Genomic DNA, 21,116 nt, shown 5'->3' on the forward strand with positions numbered 1-21,116 from the left:
GCCAGGTCACCCTACAATGAAACTCACAGTTCAGAGAATAAAAAAAATTCCTATCTATGAAATAGTCAATTCCCAGCTCAAGTAGCTCTAATTTTTTCAAAAAGTGTCTATCAAATTCTCTAAATTTTAATTTGCTTCAAAAAGAATGTGCATGCAACATATGACATCTATGCTTGAGCTAAAATTAAGACAATAATTTAATGTGAACCCATAAAAGCTACATTTCAGGTGAGGTATGTGACTGGAATAAGTGGTTAGATCTTCTTGCCTAAACTCTAGAACTTTGGTTTCCAAAGTAAGGCCTGGTAACCCTGTGACACCCCAGAGTCTTTAAGTAATTTGGGAGGTCAAAACTATTTTCATAACATGAAGTTACTTGCCTTTCTCTCTCTCATTCTCTCACAGCATACAGTGGCATTTTTTCAAGGCTATATGACATGAAATGACATCATTTCAAACGCTAATAGAATGCAATTGTTCGAATTGTTTTAAATTTTTCTCAGTTTTAATTTCTAGTATGGTAAATAGCAACAGACATCACACAAAAGCATTTTGTGGTTCTCAAAAATGTTTAAGCGTATAAAGAGGTCAGAAAGCTTGAGAATCACTGCTTGAGAACAACTTTTCAGCTAGTTGCTCTTGGAAGGAAACTTTTGACATGTGAAACTAATAAGATTTACTTTAAGTTTGTATCTTCAAAGTGGAAAAAAGGTCTGTCTGCTCCTAAATTTTGCTTTACTACCTCGTATCAGTTTATCCATTAGGAGGAAGAGTTTTCCACAGAGATCCTAAATTAACTTTTTTTTCTCCCTGCAAGTAAGCATTATGATGGGAAGTCTCATTGCCTGCAAGGCAACGTGCATAGTACAATGGTAAAATGCAGAGAATCTACAGGGACTCAAACAAATACTTGTACACCAACAATTGAAGCAGCTTTATTCACAACAGTCAAAAGGTAGAAACAACCCGATGTCCATTAACAGGTGAATGGACAAATAAAATGTAACACATGTACATATAAATGATGGAATATTATTCAGCCTTAAGAAGGAAGGAAATTCGGATACGTGCTACAACACTGAACCTTGATAACATTATGCTAAATGAAATAAGCCAGACACAAAAGGACAAATACTGTGTGATTCGACTTGTATAAAGTGCCTAGAATAAGCAAATTCACAGGGACAGAAAGTTGAATGGACATTACAAGGGGCTAGGAAAAGGGAGAAATGAGGGTTTATTGTCAAATAAATACAGAGTTTCAGTTTGGAAAGATGAAAAACTGGAGATAGACAGTAGTGATAGTTACACAACAATGCGTAGTGATAGTTACACAACAATGCGAATGTAATTTAATGCCACTGAATTGTACAATTAAAATGAGTTAAAATGTTTCAATGCAAATGTAATTTAATGCCACTGAATTGTACAATTAAAACAAGTTAAAAGGTTTCAATGCAAATGTAATTTAATGCCACTGAATTGTACAATTAAAACAAGTTAAAATGTTTTGTTTGTTTGTCTTTTGAGACAGTCTCGCTCTGTCGCCCAGGCTGGAGTGGAATGGCAGGATCTTGGCTCACTGCAACCTCTGCCCCCCAGGTTCAAGAGATTCTCCCTGTTTCAGCCTCCCGAGTAGCTAGGACTACACGCACCCGCCACCACGCCTGGCTACTTTTTGTATTTTTAGTAGAGATGGCGTTTTGCCATGTTGGCAAGGCTAGTCTTAAACTCCTGACCTCAGGTGATCTGCCCGCCTCCACCTCCCAAAGTGCTGGGATTATAGGTGTGAGCCACCACACCTAGCCAAAATGGTTTTAAACAGATGTATTTGTAGGCACTGAGTCTGCAAATGGGAAGTATTTTGACAGGCTGAGCAGGACTAGCAGCAGCTGAGAAGCAAGAGGTCCTCAGTGCAGCTGAGACAACAAATTACAAAATGGTTTAAACAGATTCTAGATTCAAACAATCCGGATTCATATCCCAGCTCTACCACTCGCTCTCTGTGTGATCTTTGTACTTGAGTTTCCTCATCTGCAAAATGGTAACAGTATAAAACATAGGTTTGTTGTGATGATTAAATAATGAGTTCATATACGTATAATAATATATGCAATAATGAGAAGGCTTGGAATGATGCATGGCACCTAGTAAGTGCCCTATCACTAAGTCTCAAACTTTGGCATGTTTCAGAATCACCCAAATTGCTTATTAACACACAGACTGCTACACCCCACCCCCAGATATTCTGTTTCAGAAGGTCTGGGGTGGGACCCAAGAATTAGCAGTTCCCAAGACATGCTAGTGCTGCTGGTTCAGGGAGCACACTTTGAAAACTGCTCTATATACATGTGAGATGTCATTATTATTACTGGCAATGCCTGAAAGAATACCAGGCACATCCATAAATGCTTGTGGAAGAAAGGACAGAAAGACAGAAAGATTCACTGAGCCCCTAACATGAAGTGTTCCCACAAGTAGATGGAGATCTCAAAGTCTTTCCTGGTGGATATCTAAACCAGCCATTCCCACCAGGTCCCTGTCATCAGAGTTTTCCAAAGACTCCCAGGAAGACAAAGAACCAACAGTGACATCTCAATATCACTGAGCCATCTCAGAACTTCCAAAAATGGGGAAAAAGTTCCTTCTTACAAAACAGTCCTGATGCGAGAAGGGAAGAAGAGGTGGGGGTAAGGGGCAACCATTTATGCTGAGTCTCAGATCCCCTCTGGCCACCTTTTTGGTTCAGCCACTGTGGGCAGCTGATTGTCATAGCAGGTGCAGCCCAACAGTCTTAGCCTCAGCTGCACTGAGGACCTCTTGCTTCTCAGCTGCTGCTAGTCCTGCTCAGCCTGTCAAAATACTTCCCATTTGCAGACTCAGTGCCTACAAATACAGACTTGGAAGAGTGAGGGCTTTTCCACCCCTAGAACAAACCTTGACCAATGAGGGATGGGAGTCAGTGGATAAATACTGTACTCCCCTCTGCTCCATCTCAAGTGGACAATTCTGAGGCACACTCTGCAGTTACCCAGGGAGTCCTAAGTGAGTTTTAGCTCTAGCTGCCCACTGTGGAATACTCATTCTCGGAATGACTTTCCTTCTTTCTCTTTGTCACTATTCTCTTGCTCATAATTCCACTTCTGTTCCCTGGGATAACTTTCCAAAATAAACTGCCTTGTCTAAGCCTCCCCATTTTCAGTTGACCCAAGCTAAGACAAGGCATAAACAGCTCCACTTACAATGCAGGTGGGCAGGGGGGCAAAATTAGCACAAGAGAGCAAACCATGAGGACAGACTAGAGCCGTTGTGCTGCATGACACGGACTACGTAATGCAGGCATTCAAAGGAAAGGATGAAGTCTGAAGCAGAAAGTGAAGGTTGAGAGAGAGCCCAGAAAAAAATGATCACAAGAGGAAGGTGGTCTTAGAAAAGGAAATGAGTTGGCCTAGCGCGGTGGCTCCCACCTATAATCCCAGCACTTTGGGAGGCCAAGGTGGGTGGGTCACAAGGTCAGGAGTTCAAGACCAGCCTAGCCAACATAGTGAAATCCCGTCTCTACTAAAAATACAAAAAAATAGCCAGGCACGATTGCGGGCATCTGTAATCCCAGCCACCTGGGAGGCTGAGAAAGAAAAGGAAATGAGTCTTACACATGGACAAGCCAGAGACTCGCCTCACTGGAACTGACCACCTGGAAACTGAAGAGACACAGGACCAAAGTACATCCAGATAAATGAGCAGCTCAACAACCAAAGAGATGAGAGGAGATTTCCATGCTGGTCCAGGGAGGCTTACAAGCAGAAGTGTGAACCAAGATATCCCTCCTCCACTTAAGCACACAAAACTTCCTACATAACCCCTGACAACCAGACTCTTGGGCTTACAATTTGTGATTAACTCTTTTTCTTTCTCTCTCTCTCTTTTTTTTTTTTCTTTTAGACAGAGTTCTAATAGATAATTTTAGAATTTTTGTATTTTTTTTTAGTAGAGATGCAGTTTCACCATGTTGGCCAGGATGGTCTTGATCTCTTGATGTCGTGATCTGTCTGCCTTGGCCTCCCGAAGTGCTAGGATTACAGGCATGAGCCACTACACCCGGTCATAACTGACTATTTTGCTTTCTTCTTTCTTCCTTCTATTCTTCTCTCTTTCCTCCTTTTTCTTTTTTTTATTTACTTATTTTATTTATTTATTTATTTTTTGAGATGGAGTCTCACTCTGTTGCCCAGGCTGGAGTGCAGTGGTGCAGTCTCGGCTCACTGCAACCTCCACCTCCGGAGTTCAAGCAAGTCTCCTGCCTCAGCACCCCCCAACCCCTACTCCCCCGTAGCTGGGATTACAGGTGTGCACCACCATGCCCAGCTAATTTTTGTGTTTTTAGGAGAGACGGGGTTTCACCACGTTGGCCAGGCTAGTCTCGAACTCCTGACCTCAAGTGATCCACCCGCCTTGGCTTCCCAAAGTGCTGGGATTATAGGTGTGAGCCACCTCGCCTGGCCTTTCCTCCTTTTTTAAAGCAAATGTGAATGTGATTACTAATTGGCCAGACACACTTTATGTATTCATTTATTTAATCCACAAAACAACCTTTTGAGATAGGTTGTTATTGTGTCCATTTTACAGATGGAGAAACTGGGGCTCAGAGAAGTTACACACTGGGTGACAGAGACAGGATTCAAACACTGCCAGTCTGGGCTCTCTCCTTCACATTTGCCCCCCACAATGAAGTCATCATATTCTATGTGATAATCCCCCTGATTCCTTTCTCAACATTTCCCATATGTTTTATCCTCACCATGTGCAGAGCCTGTAACTCCATGGAATTCATACATTTCCAAAGCATTCACTGAGTTCGTGGTATATATACCAGATGCTAGACCAGCTGCTGGGAATAACACAAAGTCCCCACTCTCCAGGAAGGTCACACTCAAAGGCAGAGACAAGCACGTGAACATGTCGCTGGGGGTTAGACAGGAGTGCTTACGTCTAGTGGGAGGCAATATGGAAATGATTCATAGAGCCAGAACCACTTGAATTCAGTCTTGAAAAGAAGCTCCACTGGGAAGGTGCATTACAGACCTTGCACAATGAACCAAACCACGGAGAAGTGAACCTACATGTCAAGGTGGAAGGGTGGGCCCAGGATGAAATCAAAGATGTAGGTGAAAAACAAATTCTCCCTCATCCCAAAATAGCTGTTATTGAGCATCTGCTATGTGTTAAGCCTAGGAGGTAGGAAGAAGAGAAGAGAGATACTAATACACTACTCATATCCCACAAAGGTGAAGAATGGCAAAGGTCTACAGACAGTGCCTTAGACATGGTAGGTACATCACAAAGATTTGTTGATTCACAGTCTTTCTCCAACATCACTTTAAATCACATGACCAAGAATAGCTTTCCATAACTGACCATATAAAATCAAGACCAAATGTTTTCCAGATGCAAGGCCCCCATCGTCTACTCTCTACTTGGTTCTGCCTCACTTCTTGCTACTTGCCAAATGTATCTTTTTATTCTAAATACATTACAGGCAAATTAGTGGGAAATATTCACACTTTATATCTCCTTTGCACATATAATTTCCCTGGCCTGGAATATTGATCTCCCTTATTTTCTAGCCATCTTTGTACATAACCTTTTTCAAAAGTAACCAATGCAGGGATGATTTTTTTTTTCCGCTCAGCTGGTTTTGGCCTTTTCCCTAAGACATCCCATGGCGCTTGTGGATTAAAGTTTCTGGTGTGTTTAGCACCAATGGATTTTGCTCTTTACGGTCCTTACAGTCATGCATGTATGAGATGGCACATAGTAGGTGCTGAAGAAACCCTTATCAGACTCATAGTGTAGTGTTACATACCGTAACAAAATACTGGCTGGTTGCAGTGGCTCATGCCTGTAATCCCAGCACTTTGGGAGGCCAAAGTGAGTGGATCACTTGAGGTCAGAAGTTCGAGACCAGCCTAACCAACATGGCAAAACCCTGTCTCTACTAAAAATACAAAACTAGCCAGGTGTGGTGGCACACGCCTGTAATCCCAACTACTTGGGAGGCTGAGGCAGGAGAATTGCTTGACTCCAGGAGGTGGAGGTTGCAGTGAGCTGAGATCATGCCATTGCACTTCAGCCTGGGCAACAAGAGCAAAAATCCATCTCAAAAAAAAAAACTTCCCATTATCAAGCACTGTGCTTTAAGATAAATATTATCAAACCTTCCTTCCCTTCCTCCCCTGAAACATAGATAATGAAATATACTGATTCATCAGCCTTGTAAATTAATCCCAGTCTCCCTCAAGGAACTGCTATGATGTGACTGAAATCATCAGTCTACACTGGACGAGATGTTTCTAGAATAGTAACATTCTAGAAACACACACAGTAAGCTCCCAATAACTATTTGTGGAAGTGAATTAAAACAATCAGCCTTTTCTCCCACACCTGCTATCCACTACATTATGCAGCAAAAACTTCCAAGAGCAAAGTTTGTAAGCAGAATTTGAAGAAGAGCCCAAATCAAACATGGGGAAAGTCACTTGACCCACTTTCCATGTCATGCTCTCCTAAAAGACTTAAGCCACTTTCTTCTTCCTGGAGGTAATAGTCTGTCAGTTGCTTAGGTTAGTTAGGACTATCATCCCTCTCCAACTTTACGAACTGCCCAACACTGGCCATACAATCTGAAAATGGCATTATCAAATAATTTATGGATAACATACTAAGAAAGGACTGCCGATTGTCACATTCCACTCGGTGGATCTTTTCGAAAGAAAAAAAAGTAAGCAATCAAAAAATAAGTTAGGTTTTATCCCTCAAATGATATGTAATTACCATAAATAAAAAAACTAATGTCACAGAGAGGATACTAACTCTGATACTCCAATGTGTATCGAGCAAAAATGCTTTGCAGCCAGCCAAAATCAACCCACAGATAATAAAGAAACTTTGGAAATGTTGCCGCTCATTTGGACTTTTCTTTTCCCCTCTGACAATACTCCACATACTATGAATCAAAGGTATTGGACAATTGCGAGGCCTGCCTCAGTCCATCCAATCCATGCGCCTTCCAATGCATTGAGATCTGCCGGGTGACATATGAGATCTAAAGTGGGTGGATAAAAATAACTTGGTCCTCAAAAAGACATGATAAACGCCAGACAGCTGAGTCACTTAGAAGCCTATTTTGACTTTTGAAAGGGACATTCACCTCCTGCTGCTTCTCACACATTGACATAGAACCAGGTGAAAACCACCACCAACCGCCCCGGGTAGAAGGCGGCGATCCCTCTCAGCTTCCTCTTCCATTCTCCGAGGTCACGACTCGGGATTGAACTTTTAATAATTTATACTTGAGCATGTCAGTCCAAGTGACTCATTTAGAAGGGTAAGGGGGTAAGGCTTAAGAAAACCATTACAATCCAGTAGATCCCCTATTTCTGCTGCCCGAGTGGAGGCACCGGAAGGTTTCGTCTGCCTTTTTTTTTTTTTTTTTTTTTTTTTTTTTTGAGACGGAGTCTCGCTCTGTCGCCCAGGCTGGAGGACAGTGGCGCGATCTCGGCTCACTACAGCCTCCTCCTTCCCGGTTCAAGCGATTCTCAAGCCTCAGCCTCCTGAGTAGCTGGAACTACAGGCGCCCGCCACCACACCCGTCTAATTTTGGGGGTTTTTTAAGTAAAGACGGGGTCTCGCCATATTAGCCAGGCTGGTCTCGAACTCCTGACCTCAGGCGATCCGCCCGCCTCCGCCTCTTAAGGTGCTGGGATTACAGACGTGAGCCACCGCGCCCGGCCCTAACATTCTAAAGGCAAGAAAAGGAGTAGGGTGAAATAGGAAGTGGTGGAAGAAAAGCTCAGAGAGCAAATCAGAATTGTCCAGGAGTGGGGATCCCTGAGCAAAGCAAGTGGTCCCAGAAAAAGAAGGGCTGTGTGTCCGGGGGTTTGGAGGAATCATCCCGTCCACCTACCCGCCCTGCGCTCTGCCCCGGGGAGGACACAAACGATCTGCAACGTGCAGTTCGGAACAGGGAACTCGTGGACCTCATCTATCTTTAAACGGCGGCGGGGCTGTGTGCAAGCTGCTGGGAATTGGGCCCTTCCAGCCTGGGGTGGCTGAAGGAGCAAAGCCACCAGTCTTCGGCTACAGCAGCCCTGGGGCGCTCACTGCCGAACTGCAGTGCTCCTGAGCCAACTCTGCCGCCCGGAGAAAGAGAAGAGGTCCCCGGCCGCCACTGCGCATCTTCTCCCCCGGCTTCACGTGCTGCAGGCCGCCGGCCCCGCGACCCTCCCCCGAGGCGCCTCACTTACGGGGGAGTCGTAGGAGAAGGCGCACTCGTTCTTGTAGACCCTGTCGCCGGACCTGGGCACGCGGATCGTGGGCATGTGCGGCACCAGCAGCTCGCCGATGTCTCCTGCAGCCATCTTCCGGCCTCCGCTGCCGCCCGGCATGCCGAACAGGGCGCCCCGGCGCTGCATGGCCTCGGCACGCACCGGAGCCGAGCGAGCCGAGCCGGAGCCGGAGCGCGCTGTCCGCCGGCGGCGGTGGCGCCAGCGAGCGGGCGGACGGGCGGGCTGCGCGGGCGACCGCAGCCGGGCGAGCCGGGGCGGGCGGGGAGAGCGGGCCGCGGGGCGGGAGCGGGCACCGGGGGCTCGGGGCGGGCTGGCGACGCTGCTATTTTTAATCCAATGGCGAGTCTCCGGCCCAGCTGCAGCGTCAGGCGGGGCTGGGGAGCGCCAGCCGCAGCGCGCAGGGGAGGGGGAGCTGGAGAGGGGCCCTGTGAGCTGGCCGGGCTCGGCGGCGGGGGGCGGAGGGCGAGCCCCTGAGGCGTCGGCGCTGGAGCCCGAGCAGGCTGGCGGCCGACCGCGGCGCGGGAGAGCCACGGGAAAACACCACGTAGGTGTTTTCTATCCCGAACTGTTGGCTTGCAGAGGGGCAACTCCGAGGAGGCAAACACAAAGAGCAGGATTGGGGGTTTTAAAAACCGCTTGCTTTTAAAACAGCCGAAGACTAGAGCGGTGACGTCCCCGGATTGGGTAGGGGCGGGACTCGATGTACATATCTGGAATCTAACGTGAGGCTTAAATCTAAATTTGCGCCATGCACTTCGGTGTTTCCCCACTAAGCTTCGTTCCATACTTTAACATCCAAAGCTCAAAAATAGAATAGAACAAGATCTAGTGAGGATAGAGGGTGTGTGTGCGTGTGTGTAATAATAATATAGGTTTTCTTACATATTGGAGGAAGTCAGGGATGGTCAAGATTTTTTCAGGGCGTCGGGAGGCTTTCTATTTTTCTCGGCCTTTGGAGTATCTTCTATGTGATTCAAAGTTCCCATGTTGAACATTCAGTGGCCTGATTTGAGGATTTTGTAGGCAAACATACATATTCCTGTCTTACTCATCAGTTCCTCAAAATCAATGATGAATGGGGTTGGGCTGGGGAGTTGATCATTTGCAAGCAGAGCATGTCTCCCAGCGTACTCTCATTTTCTCCAAAAAACTTATAAGACGGTTTCAATGACATAGAGGTTCTCTAACTACACCCAACATATATATTCATAGCAGGGTATCCAGTTAATGAAACGCAGAAAGAGCGAGAAATAGTGAACCAAAACGCTAATTTTTGTAAGCTTCTCCCAGATCAGATAGTCCCTAAGATCTTTTTTTTTTTTTTTTTTTTTTTTCTTTCTTTCTTACATTATTTATCTGTTAACTCTCCCTGGTTCTCCAGACCTATCTCGAGATTTCCATACCCTCAAGCAAGCCTCGAGCGCACCGCACTTTCTTATAACTCACCACTCCCAAATGCTATCTGTTGGAAACGAAGGAGGTGGCACTGAGCAAAAAATCAGACACTATTGTCATCTTCATCATTGGGCAGATACTCTCAGCGAGCTTTTGCTTTGAATTTAGTCTCATCAGCTTATTACCTTTCAGGTTCATGGATGATGTTTTCTCCAATTACAGAGACAGACTTGGTTTTACGAAACTTAAAAATTTAATCTTAGATTAAATGCAAATTAAATCAGTGAGACACTGTTTTTCATCCGTTGGGCTGATAAAGATATACTGAGTTAGCATGGGTTTGGGAAATAGACCCTTATGTACATTGCTGGTGGGGATAAAAACGATAAACCTCTTTGGAAGGAAATGTAGTAATACCAATCATAACTTTATATGTGCATACTGTTTTCCCCAGCATTTCCTTGTCTAGACATTTATGCAACAGATAAATTCAGGCTATGTAAAGATATTTGTTAGAGCACTGTTTCAAGTAACAAATGTCTGGGGAAAACCTAAAGATCCTTCTGTAGAAAGTGGTTATAACACAGTACCATTGAAAAGAATGAAGTTGCTCTACATGTGCTGATGTGGAACAATCTCCAGATTATTACTAGATGAAAAAAAGCAATTTAAGCAAACTAGTGTATAAAAGCAAGGAATACATGCAAGGCTGATAATATGCAGTGGGCACTTTGGCACGTCGTATGTACCATGGGCCTTCCTTCCAGTTGGTTGTACCTGTGGGAAATATTTTTAATGTAGCCCTTTAAGATATATATATGTGTATGCATGCCCACTTGTTTGGCTTTAGGATGTCTCTAGAGCAATACACAAGAAACTAGTGACAGTAAGGATCTGTGGAGAAGAACAGAAAGCCTGAGGTTAAGGGAGAACTTACTACCTGATATGGTTAGGCTGTGTCCCCACCCAAATCTCATCTTGAATTCCCACGTGTTGTGGGAGAGACTCAGCAGGAGGTAATTGAATCATGAGGGCAGGTCTTTCCCTTGCTGTTCTTGTGATAATGAATAAGCCTCACAAGAGCTCACGGTTTTACAAACAGGAGTCTCCCTGCACGAGCTCTCTCCTATTGTCTGCCTCTATGTGAGACCTGCCTTTCACCTTCCACCATGATTGTGAAGCCTCCCCAGCCACGTGGAACTGTAAGTCCAAATAAAACTTTCTTTTGTGAATTGCCCGGTCTCAGCTATGTCTTTGTCAGCAGCGTGAAAACAGATTACTACACTACCACGTTTTAGCTTTCTGTATGATTCCATTTGTATTATGTGCAAGCATTGCTTTACCCCCCGCCCCGCCTTTCTTTTTTGAGATGGAGTCTCCCTCTGTCGCCCAGGCTGGACTGCAATGGCGCCATCTCAGCTCACTGCAACCTCCGCCTTCTGGGTTGACGCGATTCTCCCGCCTCAGCCTTCCAAGTAGCTGGGACCGCAGATGCACGCCATCACACCCAGCTAATTTTTTATTTTTTATTTATTTATTTTTGTTAGAGACGGGGTTTCATCACGTTGGCCAGTCTGGTCTTGAACTCCTGACCTCAGGTGATCCACCCACCTCGGCCTCTCAAAGTGCTGGGATTACAGGCGTGAGCCACCACGCCCGGCCTCAAGTATTGCTTTAAAAATTAATTAAAACTCAGCCGTCGCTCTCCAACACGAGCACTGCCTGTCGCTCGCAGCGCTCCAGCAGAAGAAGGGGTCTAAGTAAGGAGGTCTCTATACCAGGGCTGGTACAAAGCTGACTGCCCAAAAATCAATTGGTGGTAAAGAACCCAGGAAGCAATCCCAGCACTCTGGGAGGCCGAGGCGGGTGGCTCACGAGGTCAGGAGTTCAAGACCAGCCTGGCCAAGATGGTGAAAGCCCGTCCCTAGTAAAAATACAAAAAAAAATAGCCGGGCGCGGTGGCAGGCGCCTGTAATCCCAGCTACTGGGGAGGCTGAGGCAGGAGAATAGCTTGAACCTGGGGGGCGGAGGTTGCAGTGAGCCACGATCCCGCCACTGCACTCCAGCCTGGGCGACAGAGTGAGACTCCATCTCAAAAAAAAAAAAAAAAAAACAAACCCAGGAAGCAACTAGCTACAAACGCCACAAGCGTGCGCCCTCTACTGGACAAGTGAGGAAACTCCATCATTACAGACCTGGTACGGGTACCGTGGCACTGTGGCACTCGGTGAAATTAGACGTTATCAGAAGTCCTCTGAACTTCTGATTCGCAAACTTCCCTTCCAGTGTCTGGTGCGAGAAATTGCTCAGGACTTTAAAACAGATATGCACTTCCAGAGTGCAGCTGTTGGTGCTTTGCAGGAGGCAAGTGAGGCCCATCTGGTTGGCCTTTTTGAAGACACCAACCTGTGTGCTATCCGTGCCGAACATGTAACAATTATGCCAAAAGACATCCAGCTAACACCCCACGTACGTGGAAAATGTGCTTAAGAATCCACTATGCTGGGCACGGTGGCTCACGCCTGTAATTCCAACACTTTGGGAGGCCGAGGCGGGGGGTATCACCTGAGGTGGGGAGTTCAAGACCAGCCTGACCAACATGGAGAAAGTACATTTTTTGGTTGTTTTTTGTTTGTTTGCTTGCTTTTGTTTTTGAGACAGAGTCTCACTCTGTCACGCTGGCTGGAGGGCAGTGGTGTGATCTCGGCTCACTGCAACCTCCGCCTCCCGAGTTCAAGCAATTTTCTGCCTCAGCCTACTGAGTAGCTGGGATTATAGGCGTCTGCCACCATGTCCGGCTAATTTTTGTATTTTTAGTAGAGACAGGGTTTCACCATCTTGGCCAGGCTTGTCTTGAACTCCTGACCTTGTGATCCACTCATCTCGGCCTCCCAAAGTGCTAGGATTACAGTCATGAGCCACCACAATCAGCCCAAGTTTTCAGTGTTGTCTGTCTTCTGTGCCGTTCCTGTAAGTTTGCTATTAAAATATATTAAACTATAAAAAATTAATTAAAACTCAATTGTAAAAGCACTACAATTTCAGTGACTAGTAATAGTAATAGAAATTGAAGTTGCAGTGCATTCCAACTTTTTTCATATAATGGCACACATTGAAAATGATATTTGTACAACCCACTGAAACGATCAGTCAAGGATGCATCTTGCAGCCAGAACCTACTAATCTGAAGATTCTGATCACCGTAGGTCCCATCCATGGCCTCTCAGAGCACTGAGGAGACACCACACCTGAATCCCGTCTCTGTGTACCAGAATGCCAATGGCACACCAGATGGAAAGTTCTACTCAAACCAGGGAAAAATAGAAAACATCTAAACATAGAGAAATTATTAAAGTAGACACATCTACTCAAAGATGCTTATACAAACTTAAAATGATAATTATGAAAATGATTGATTTAATGTGTTTATAGAATGCTGCTTAACATGCTTGCTATGCTTATATAACTTTATTGCAACTGGGTAAAAATAAATATCCATTTTCACAAGACTGGAAAATTTAAATATGTTTGGGATTAGGTTATAAGATTTTGTTTCTATTTTCAAAATGTTTCCAATGATATCGCATTTGTTTTGTAATATAAAAAGTTATTAGTTGGGCACGGTGGCTCACGCCTGTAATCCAGCACTTTGGGAGGCCAAGATGTGCGGATCACCTGAGGTCAGGAGTTCGAGACCAGGCTGATCAACAAGGTGAAAACCCATCTCTACTAAAAATACAAAAATTAGCCAGGCATGGTGGCAGGTGCTGGTAGTGTAGTCCCAGCTACTCAGGAGACTGAGACAGAAGAATTGCTTGAACCCGGGAGGCAGAAGTTGCAGTGAGCCATGATCGTGCCACTGCATTCCAGCCTGGGTGATGGAGCGAGACTTCAACTCAAAAAAAAAAAAAAAGTTATCAAGACAAAAATGTTAGTAAAAGAAGTTTCACTGCAGTGTGACAACTGTCTTAATCATGACGTTTTAGGAAAACATCTGGTTCAATTACTGGAATATTTAAGCTTAATTTTGCAGATTCTACATATGAATTTTTTTTTAAGAGATAGGATCTCACTCTGTTGCCCAGGCTATATATCACAGTGGCACAATCAGACCTCACTGCAGCCTCAAACTCCTGGGCTTCCAGGTTCCAGTGATCTTCTTGCCTCGACCTCCTCAGCAACTGGGACTACAGGCACACACCACTGTGCCAGGCTAATTTTTTTCTTTTTTTAGAACCAGAGTCTTGCTGTGTTGTCCAGGCTGGTTCTGAATTCCTGGGCTCATGTGATCCTCTCACCTTTGTCTCACAAACTGCTGGAATTGCAGGTGTGAGCCACTGTGCCCAGCCTAATATGAATTTATAACTATTTTACTACTAGGCTAGTTTCTGCATGTGAATCCCAGTCAATGAGCAAGAGGAAAGAAGATGATGGGTAAACAATTTTCCAACATAAATTCAAAGTCTTACTACAGAGGTTTTAGGAGACATGAAGACTATGAACTGACTTTTGCCACATCAGGGTGTCAGGCCCCCAAGTCACTCTACTGCTCCAAACTCTCCTCTCACGATCCAGGGTGGAGCCCAGGCTACAATAGACTGAAAGATAGACGGAGGCATTCAAGCGCCTCTTACACCCAGCAATGATCCATCTTTCAGACTGTACCTCCCACTCTTACACATCTTGTGAGCTTAGCTTACTCTTCCGTAGCCTTTATGAAAGCTCTCCCCTTTTATTTCTATCTTTTCAATCCTTTTAAGATTTAGTGTTTTCTGGCCAGGCACGGTGGCTCACTCCTGTAATCCCAGCACTATGAGAGGCCGAGGCAGGCAGATCATGAGGTCAGGAGTTTGAGACCAGCCTGGCCAGCATGGTGAAACCCCGTTTCTACTAAAAATACAAAAAATTAGCCGGACATGGTGGTGCGCACCTATAATCCCAGCTACTCGGGAGTTTGAGGCAGGAGAATTGCTTGAACCCAGGAGGTAGATGTTGCAGTGAGCCGAGATCACACCACTGCCCTCCAGTCTGGGCAACAGAGCGAGACTCATCTCAAAAAAAAAAAAAAAAAAAGAAAGAGATCAAGTGTTTTCTCCGTGAAGCCTTTTCTAACTGTTCCCATCCGTAGGGATCAATCTTAAAACAATTACAGCCCCCATTGCCTGTTGTATTCATCATTGGAAACTGCCTTATGACCTCTGTTGTACTGTTATTTAATTAGTCTTGGTTCTGTTTCTTATATCTGTATGTAGAAAGCAAGTCCTTTAAAAGAAGTTATATTTCTTAGTATCCTTGTACATTATGGAAGCTCCGTGTTTGTAGAATATTGCCAGCTCAGTGTTTGTAGAATATTACCAGCCTATATCCTTGTACATTATGGAAGCTCAGTGTTTGTAGAATGTTGCCAGCCTAGACAGTTTTATTTCAGGCACTCAATAAGTATCTCCCAAATGAATGACTCACATCAGTGACATTGTAATAAAATTGTTTTGCAGTCTGCATTGTGTCTTTTAGGAAAATTAATTGTTGCACAAATGTTATTCCAAGAACTGACAGAGGTTACATTAAAATGTGATGTAAATATTAGTTACTATGACTAATGTCAAAAAGGGGAATTGAGAAAATCTACAGAGAACAAAATCTTAATTATTTTGATACATACAATAACTCTTGATCTCAGATGTCTTCCAATAACATGCAGGGATCCTATGAAGCCATATGTGATGAGACTTACTATGGAGGCATACCCATAAAATTTTCTATGATAACCAGTGCAAGAAGCACTGGTTACTAAGTGTAGAACACTAAGGCACTGGTTAAGAAATGTATGCCATTTTCTGTTTGAGAGAATTCTGAGTAGCCATAAAAATCATGTGGCATGAGAATATTTATTGACGGCCACGCGGTGGCTCACACCTGTAATCCAGCACTTTGGGAGACTGAGGCGGGTGGATCACCTGAGGTCAAGAGTTCAAGACCAGCCTGGCCAACACAGTGAAACCCCATTTCTACTAAAAATATTTTTAAAAATTGACCAGGTGTGGTGGCACACGCCTGTATTCCCAGCTACTCAGAAGGCTGAGGCAAGAAAATCGCTTAAACCCAGAAGGCAGATATCACACCACTGCACTCCAGCCTGGACAACAGAGCAAGATTCTGTCAAAAAAAAAAAAAAAAAAAAAAAAACATTGATATGGAAAGATGATAACCATGATAAAAACTTCAAAAACAGACTATAAATAAACATATACACTATTATCTGCTTAAATACATAAACATGTCATATTTATAGCACAGAAAAAAGACTAGATTGGAATAGGCTGTGTGCTAGCAGTGGTTATCTCCAGGTGATAAAATTATTTTTGTTGTTGGTTTTTTCTTTGTGCTTTTATTTGTCAACTTAGTCTTTTGCGTTAAGTATCCACTTTTTTTGTTGTTGTTGTTGAGACAGAGTCTTGCTCTGTCGCCCAGGCTGGAGTACAGTGGCACGATCTCGGCTCCCTGCAGCCTCCGCCTCCCAGGTTCAAGCAATTTTCCTGCCTCAGCCTCCCAAGTAGTTGAGATTACAGGCACACCCGACCACGCAAGGCTAATTTTTTTATACTTTTAGTAGAGACGGGGTTTAACCATGTTGACCAGGCTGGTTTCGAACTCCTGACCTCAAGTGACTTGCCCACCTCAGCCTCCCAAAGTGCTGGGATTACAGGCGTGAGCCACCGCGCCCAGTCTTTTTTGTTTGTTTGTTTTCTTTTTTCTTTTTCTGAGACAGGATCTCACTCTGTCACCCTGGGTGGAGCACCATGGCGTAATCTTAGCTTACTACAGCTTTGACTTCCTGGGCTCAAGCAATCCTCCCACCTCAGTCCCCCAAGTAGCTGGGACTACAGGCACTCACCACCATGCCTGGCTAATTTTTATATTTTCAGTAGAGACTGGGTTTCACCATATTGTCTAGGCTGGTCTTGAACTCCTGAGCTCAAGTGATCTGCCCTCCTTGGCCTCCCAAAGTGCTGGGATTACAGGTGTGAGCCAGTCACACCCAGCTGAGTATCCACCTCTTTTTGTGAATAAGAGGGAAATGTTAACTTTATATACTGCCACTGATTACATCAATTTTCATTTTCATCTGCCATCTTTCTTATCTGCTTCCCCCTTTCACTGTTTATTTAAAAGTAAGCAGGTTTCTGCTATTAGGTTTATAAGTGAGCCACCTAGCTACACCTAGGTTCACAGGAATGAACAAACTCCTTGAGCAGCTCTTAACACCAGGTTGAGGTAAGCTCATATTCAGCTTAAGAGGAAATGTGAGATGTCTGTTCACATTTTCTGGTTTCATGCTTTTCAGATTTCCCAGTAAATGGGTCAAAGCAAGCTATTTAAATATGATACATATTGCCTCCAAAATCCAAAGAAGCTCACCAAAGAGTTCCTCATTCTTTTCTGTTTTGTTTTTGTTTGTGAGACGGAGCCTTGCTCTGTCACCCAGGTTGGACTGCAATGGCGCGATCTCCGCTCACTGCAAACTCTACCTCCCGGGTTCAAGTGATTCTCCTGCCTCAGCCTCCCAAGGAGCTGGGATTACAGGCACCCACCACCATGCCCAACTAATTTTTGTGTTTTTAGTAGAGACGGAGTTTCAACATGTTGGCCATGCTAGTCTTGAACCTCTGACCTCAAGTGATCCTCCTACCTCCGCCTCCCAAAGTGCTGGGATTACAGGCATGAGCCACTGTGCCTGGCTGAGTTCCTCATTCTTAGTGGTAAAGCACTGAAGATGATGAACTTGACCTTGAGTAAGACAGTAAAGTTGTGCAGCATACCCTCAGGTAATGGCAAACCTGCTTCTCCTAATGCGGAAAATGCTTTCACCAGATGAGCAGTGGCAAACTGAAGGCCTGCCAGGAGATATATTAATTTGCTTCAGTGAGGAGACCATCCCTAGGATATTAACCAAATTGAAATCACCACCTTGTTAACTTTACCATAACCCATCATCATTCTCTGTTCTATTTAAAGTCAAAATATAGGGTGGCAATATAATAGAATCATGAAGTCTGTTTCTTCCGGATCTTTGGTAATGGCGTAAATTCCTGCAGTTCCACTAGGATTACAGTGTTGTTTCATATTTCTGTTTTGTTAGTGAAGGGGAACTCCAGTTCATCCTCTTGGTCCTTCTTACTGTAGCAATTACTTCACAGGTCAGGGAGCCAATGTGAAGATTCTAGAGTTTGTTGCAGCTATGAATTCCAACAATACTTTCAGGAACTGTGGTACAGTCACAGGATGAGCTTAGGGACCCAGTGGGCCTACCATGAAATGAACTAGGGTCAGAACCCCATATATACTCAGCCCCCAATACGCCTCCATGCTGGCAGATGGGAATGGCGTTCCAACTGGCTCCAGGTTTGCTCCGAGCCAGTTTTGCTGTAAAATAATTGGAAAGCACAGTCACTAGGGGAGTGGCTGCAGAGAAGGGCAGAAGGAAGTTTCACACTGCTCATATATATTTTTGTAGATGGGAGTCTCGCTATGTTGCCCAGGCTGAAGTGCAGTGGCTATTCACAGCCTCCAACTCCTGGACCCAAGTGACCCTCCTATCTCAGCCTCCCACGTAGCTGGGACTATTGGCACACACCACTACACCCAGCTATGCACTGTCCATATTTGATAGTTCTGCAGCATCTTTCCTCAAGGAACACTGCCTCTCTTTCAGTCAAGGAACTCTGGGTGTGCCAACTAACTCCTGGCTGTGATCATGACTATCTAGCATGGTGGCTCGATTCAGACCCCTGCTTGCTGAGCTTGGGGAATGGTGAGATATGAGATCTTAGTGGTATGCCCACTGCTTACATTCCTGGGACCCCCATAATGAACCACAGCCAGAGTTATCTGTGAATGAGTCATTCCCTGAGATTTGTTAATCACATTTAGACCACTGCCTAATATCATAACCACCCCGGCTTTCCTCCTGGTAGTAAATCACTACCAGCTACAATGTCCACCCAGGACTTCCCCCCATCCACACAGGGATCAGAAAGCCCACATGGGTAAATCTTGTCACCAGCATTCTGGACTAGCTGGAATCGTTAGTAACTTGCCTTTGAAAGATTCTAGGCTGGGCACAGTGGCTTATGCCTGTAATCCCAGCACTTTGGGAGGCTGAGGCAGGCAGATCACTTGAGGTCAGGAGTTCAAGACCCACCTGGCCAAAATGGTGAAACTGCATCTCTACTAAAAATACACACACACAGGCCGGGCGTGGTGGCTCACACCTGTAATCCCAACACTTTGGGAGGCCGAGGCGGGTGGATCACGGGAGGTCAGGACTTCAAGACCAGCCTGGTTAACACGGTGAAACCCCGTCTCTACTAAAAATACTAAAAATTAGCCAGGCATGGTGGCACGTACCTGTAGTCCCATATACTCGGAGGCTGAGGCAGGAGAATCGCTTGAACCCGTGAGGTGGAGGTTGCAGTGAGCCAAGATCACGCCACTGAACTCCAGCCTGGGAGACAGAGCGAGACTTCATCTCAAAACACACACACACACACACACACACACACACACACACACACAAATTAGCCATGCATGGTGGCAGGTGCCTGTACTCCCAGCTACTTGTGAGGCTGAAGCACGACAATAGCTTTAACCTGGGAGGCAGAGGTTGCAGTGAGCCAACGTTGTGCCACTGAACTCCAGCCTGGGCTATAGAGCAAGACACCATCACGACAAAGAAAAAAGAAAAGAAAAGAAAAAAAAAAAGATTCTAGGCCCAATGAAAATATCTCTTATAGAGCAAATTCAGCATTTCTGTCTTTTGAGTCCCTTCCCCTATGTTATGCCAAGGAATGTCTAGCCTTTTGTCATCATTAAGCAGATAGGAAATGAAAGAGCTGAAATCCAAAACTCTAATGCCTGCCCTCAAGAAGTTTATAGTTTTATAGAAGGGCAAAGTTTAATACGTGACTGTATTAGTCCATTCTCACATTGCTATAAATAAATATCTGAGACTGGGCAATTTATAAGAAGAGGGATTTAATTGGCTCACAGTTTTACAGGCTGTACAGAAAGCATGGCTGCATCTGCTTCTGGAAAGGCCTCAGGGAGCTTTTACTCATGGCAGAAGGCAAAGTGGGAGCAGGCACCTTACAAGCAAAAGTGGGAGCAAGAAAACAAGGTGGGGCTGGGTGTGGTGGCTCACCTCTGTAATCCCAGCACATTGGGAGGTCGAGGTGGGTGGATCACCTGAGATCAGGAGTTCGAGACCAGCCTGGCCAACATAGTTAAACTCCATCTCTACTAAAAATGCAAAATTAGCCGGGCGTGGTGGCGCATACCTGTAATCCCAGGTACTTGAGGGGCTGAGCCAGGAGAATCGCTTGAACCCAGGAGGCGGAGGTTGCAGTGAGCCAAGATTGCACCACTGCACTCCAGCTTGGGCAACAAGAGTGAAAACTCCATCTCAAAAAAAAAAAAGAAAGAAAGAAAAGAAAAGAAAAGAAAAAGAAAGGAAGGGAAAGGAAAGGAAAGGAAGGGAAGGGAAGGGGAAAGGGGAAGGGGAAGGCAAGGCAAGGCAAGCCTAGGCAAGGAAAGAGGTGCTACATAGTTTTGAATGTACAGATCTCACAAAAACGAATTCACTATCCTAAGATCATGAGGACAGTACCAAGGGGGATGGTGCTAAACCATTCATGAGAAATCTGTGCCTCCCCCAACCCCCAGATCCAATCACTTCCCACCAAGCCCCACCTCCAACACTGAGGATTACATATCAATATGAGATTTGGGTGGTGACACACATCCAAACTATATTAGTGACATAAATGAATAAATAAGATAAGACAGTATGGAATCCAGGCCCATGTGGTATATTACAGTGTTTATTCAAACTTACTTATTTCTGCCTGTCCCTTCTCAGGCTTACCTATGGGCCAAGTATTTTATCCACATCGGTATCATCAAAGGTTACTCTTCCAATCTGGATTCTTGGGAATGGAAGACACGTGATACCAGCAGGGCCCAGGCGATCCAAAGCTAACTGTCAGCACTTAAGACCAAGAAATAATTGTTCATTATTGAAGCCACTGAGATGCTGGGATTTGTTTGTTACCACAGCAGAAGCTGAGTAATCCAGACTAAAATGGCATTCAGGTTTTCTGCTAAACTTTATTCCTTTTTCTGTTATTTCCCTGACAAAAAGCAATGTCTTTTAAACTATTTTTAGACTGTCCCTGTTCTTTTTCTATTTTTGAAGAATATGAACAAAAAAGTTTCTGTAAACTGAACATTAGCTCACTCAAATATAACTAAATGACTCTCAAAATGTTCCACCACAGTAGTTTTAAAAACAGAAACAATAAAGCTGGGTGCAGTGGT

The 21,116-nt window shown here is 44.7% G+C and overlaps 1 protein-coding gene across 1 annotated transcript in view; it reads right to left on the reverse strand.

Annotated features, from left to right (window-relative positions):
* Positions 1 to 8,700, reverse strand: part of USP13 (ubiquitin specific peptidase 13) — a 139,425-nt gene extending 130,725 nt beyond the window's left edge. Inside the window, exon 1 of the mRNA XM_010378670.2 lies at positions 8,304 to 8,700. Within this exon, the coding sequence (XP_010376972.1) occupies positions 8,304 to 8,471 (168 nt within the window). The 5' untranslated portion in view covers positions 8,472 to 8,700. The remainder of the gene's footprint in view (positions 1 to 8,303) is intronic.
* Positions 8,701 to 21,116: the final 12,416 nt, after the last annotated feature.

This window comes from Rhinopithecus roxellana, chromosome 1 (genome assembly GCF_007565055.1).
Source record: "Rhinopithecus roxellana isolate Shanxi Qingling chromosome 1, ASM756505v1, whole genome shotgun sequence".
Classification (NCBI taxonomy): domain Eukaryota; kingdom Metazoa; phylum Chordata; class Mammalia; order Primates; family Cercopithecidae; genus Rhinopithecus; species Rhinopithecus roxellana.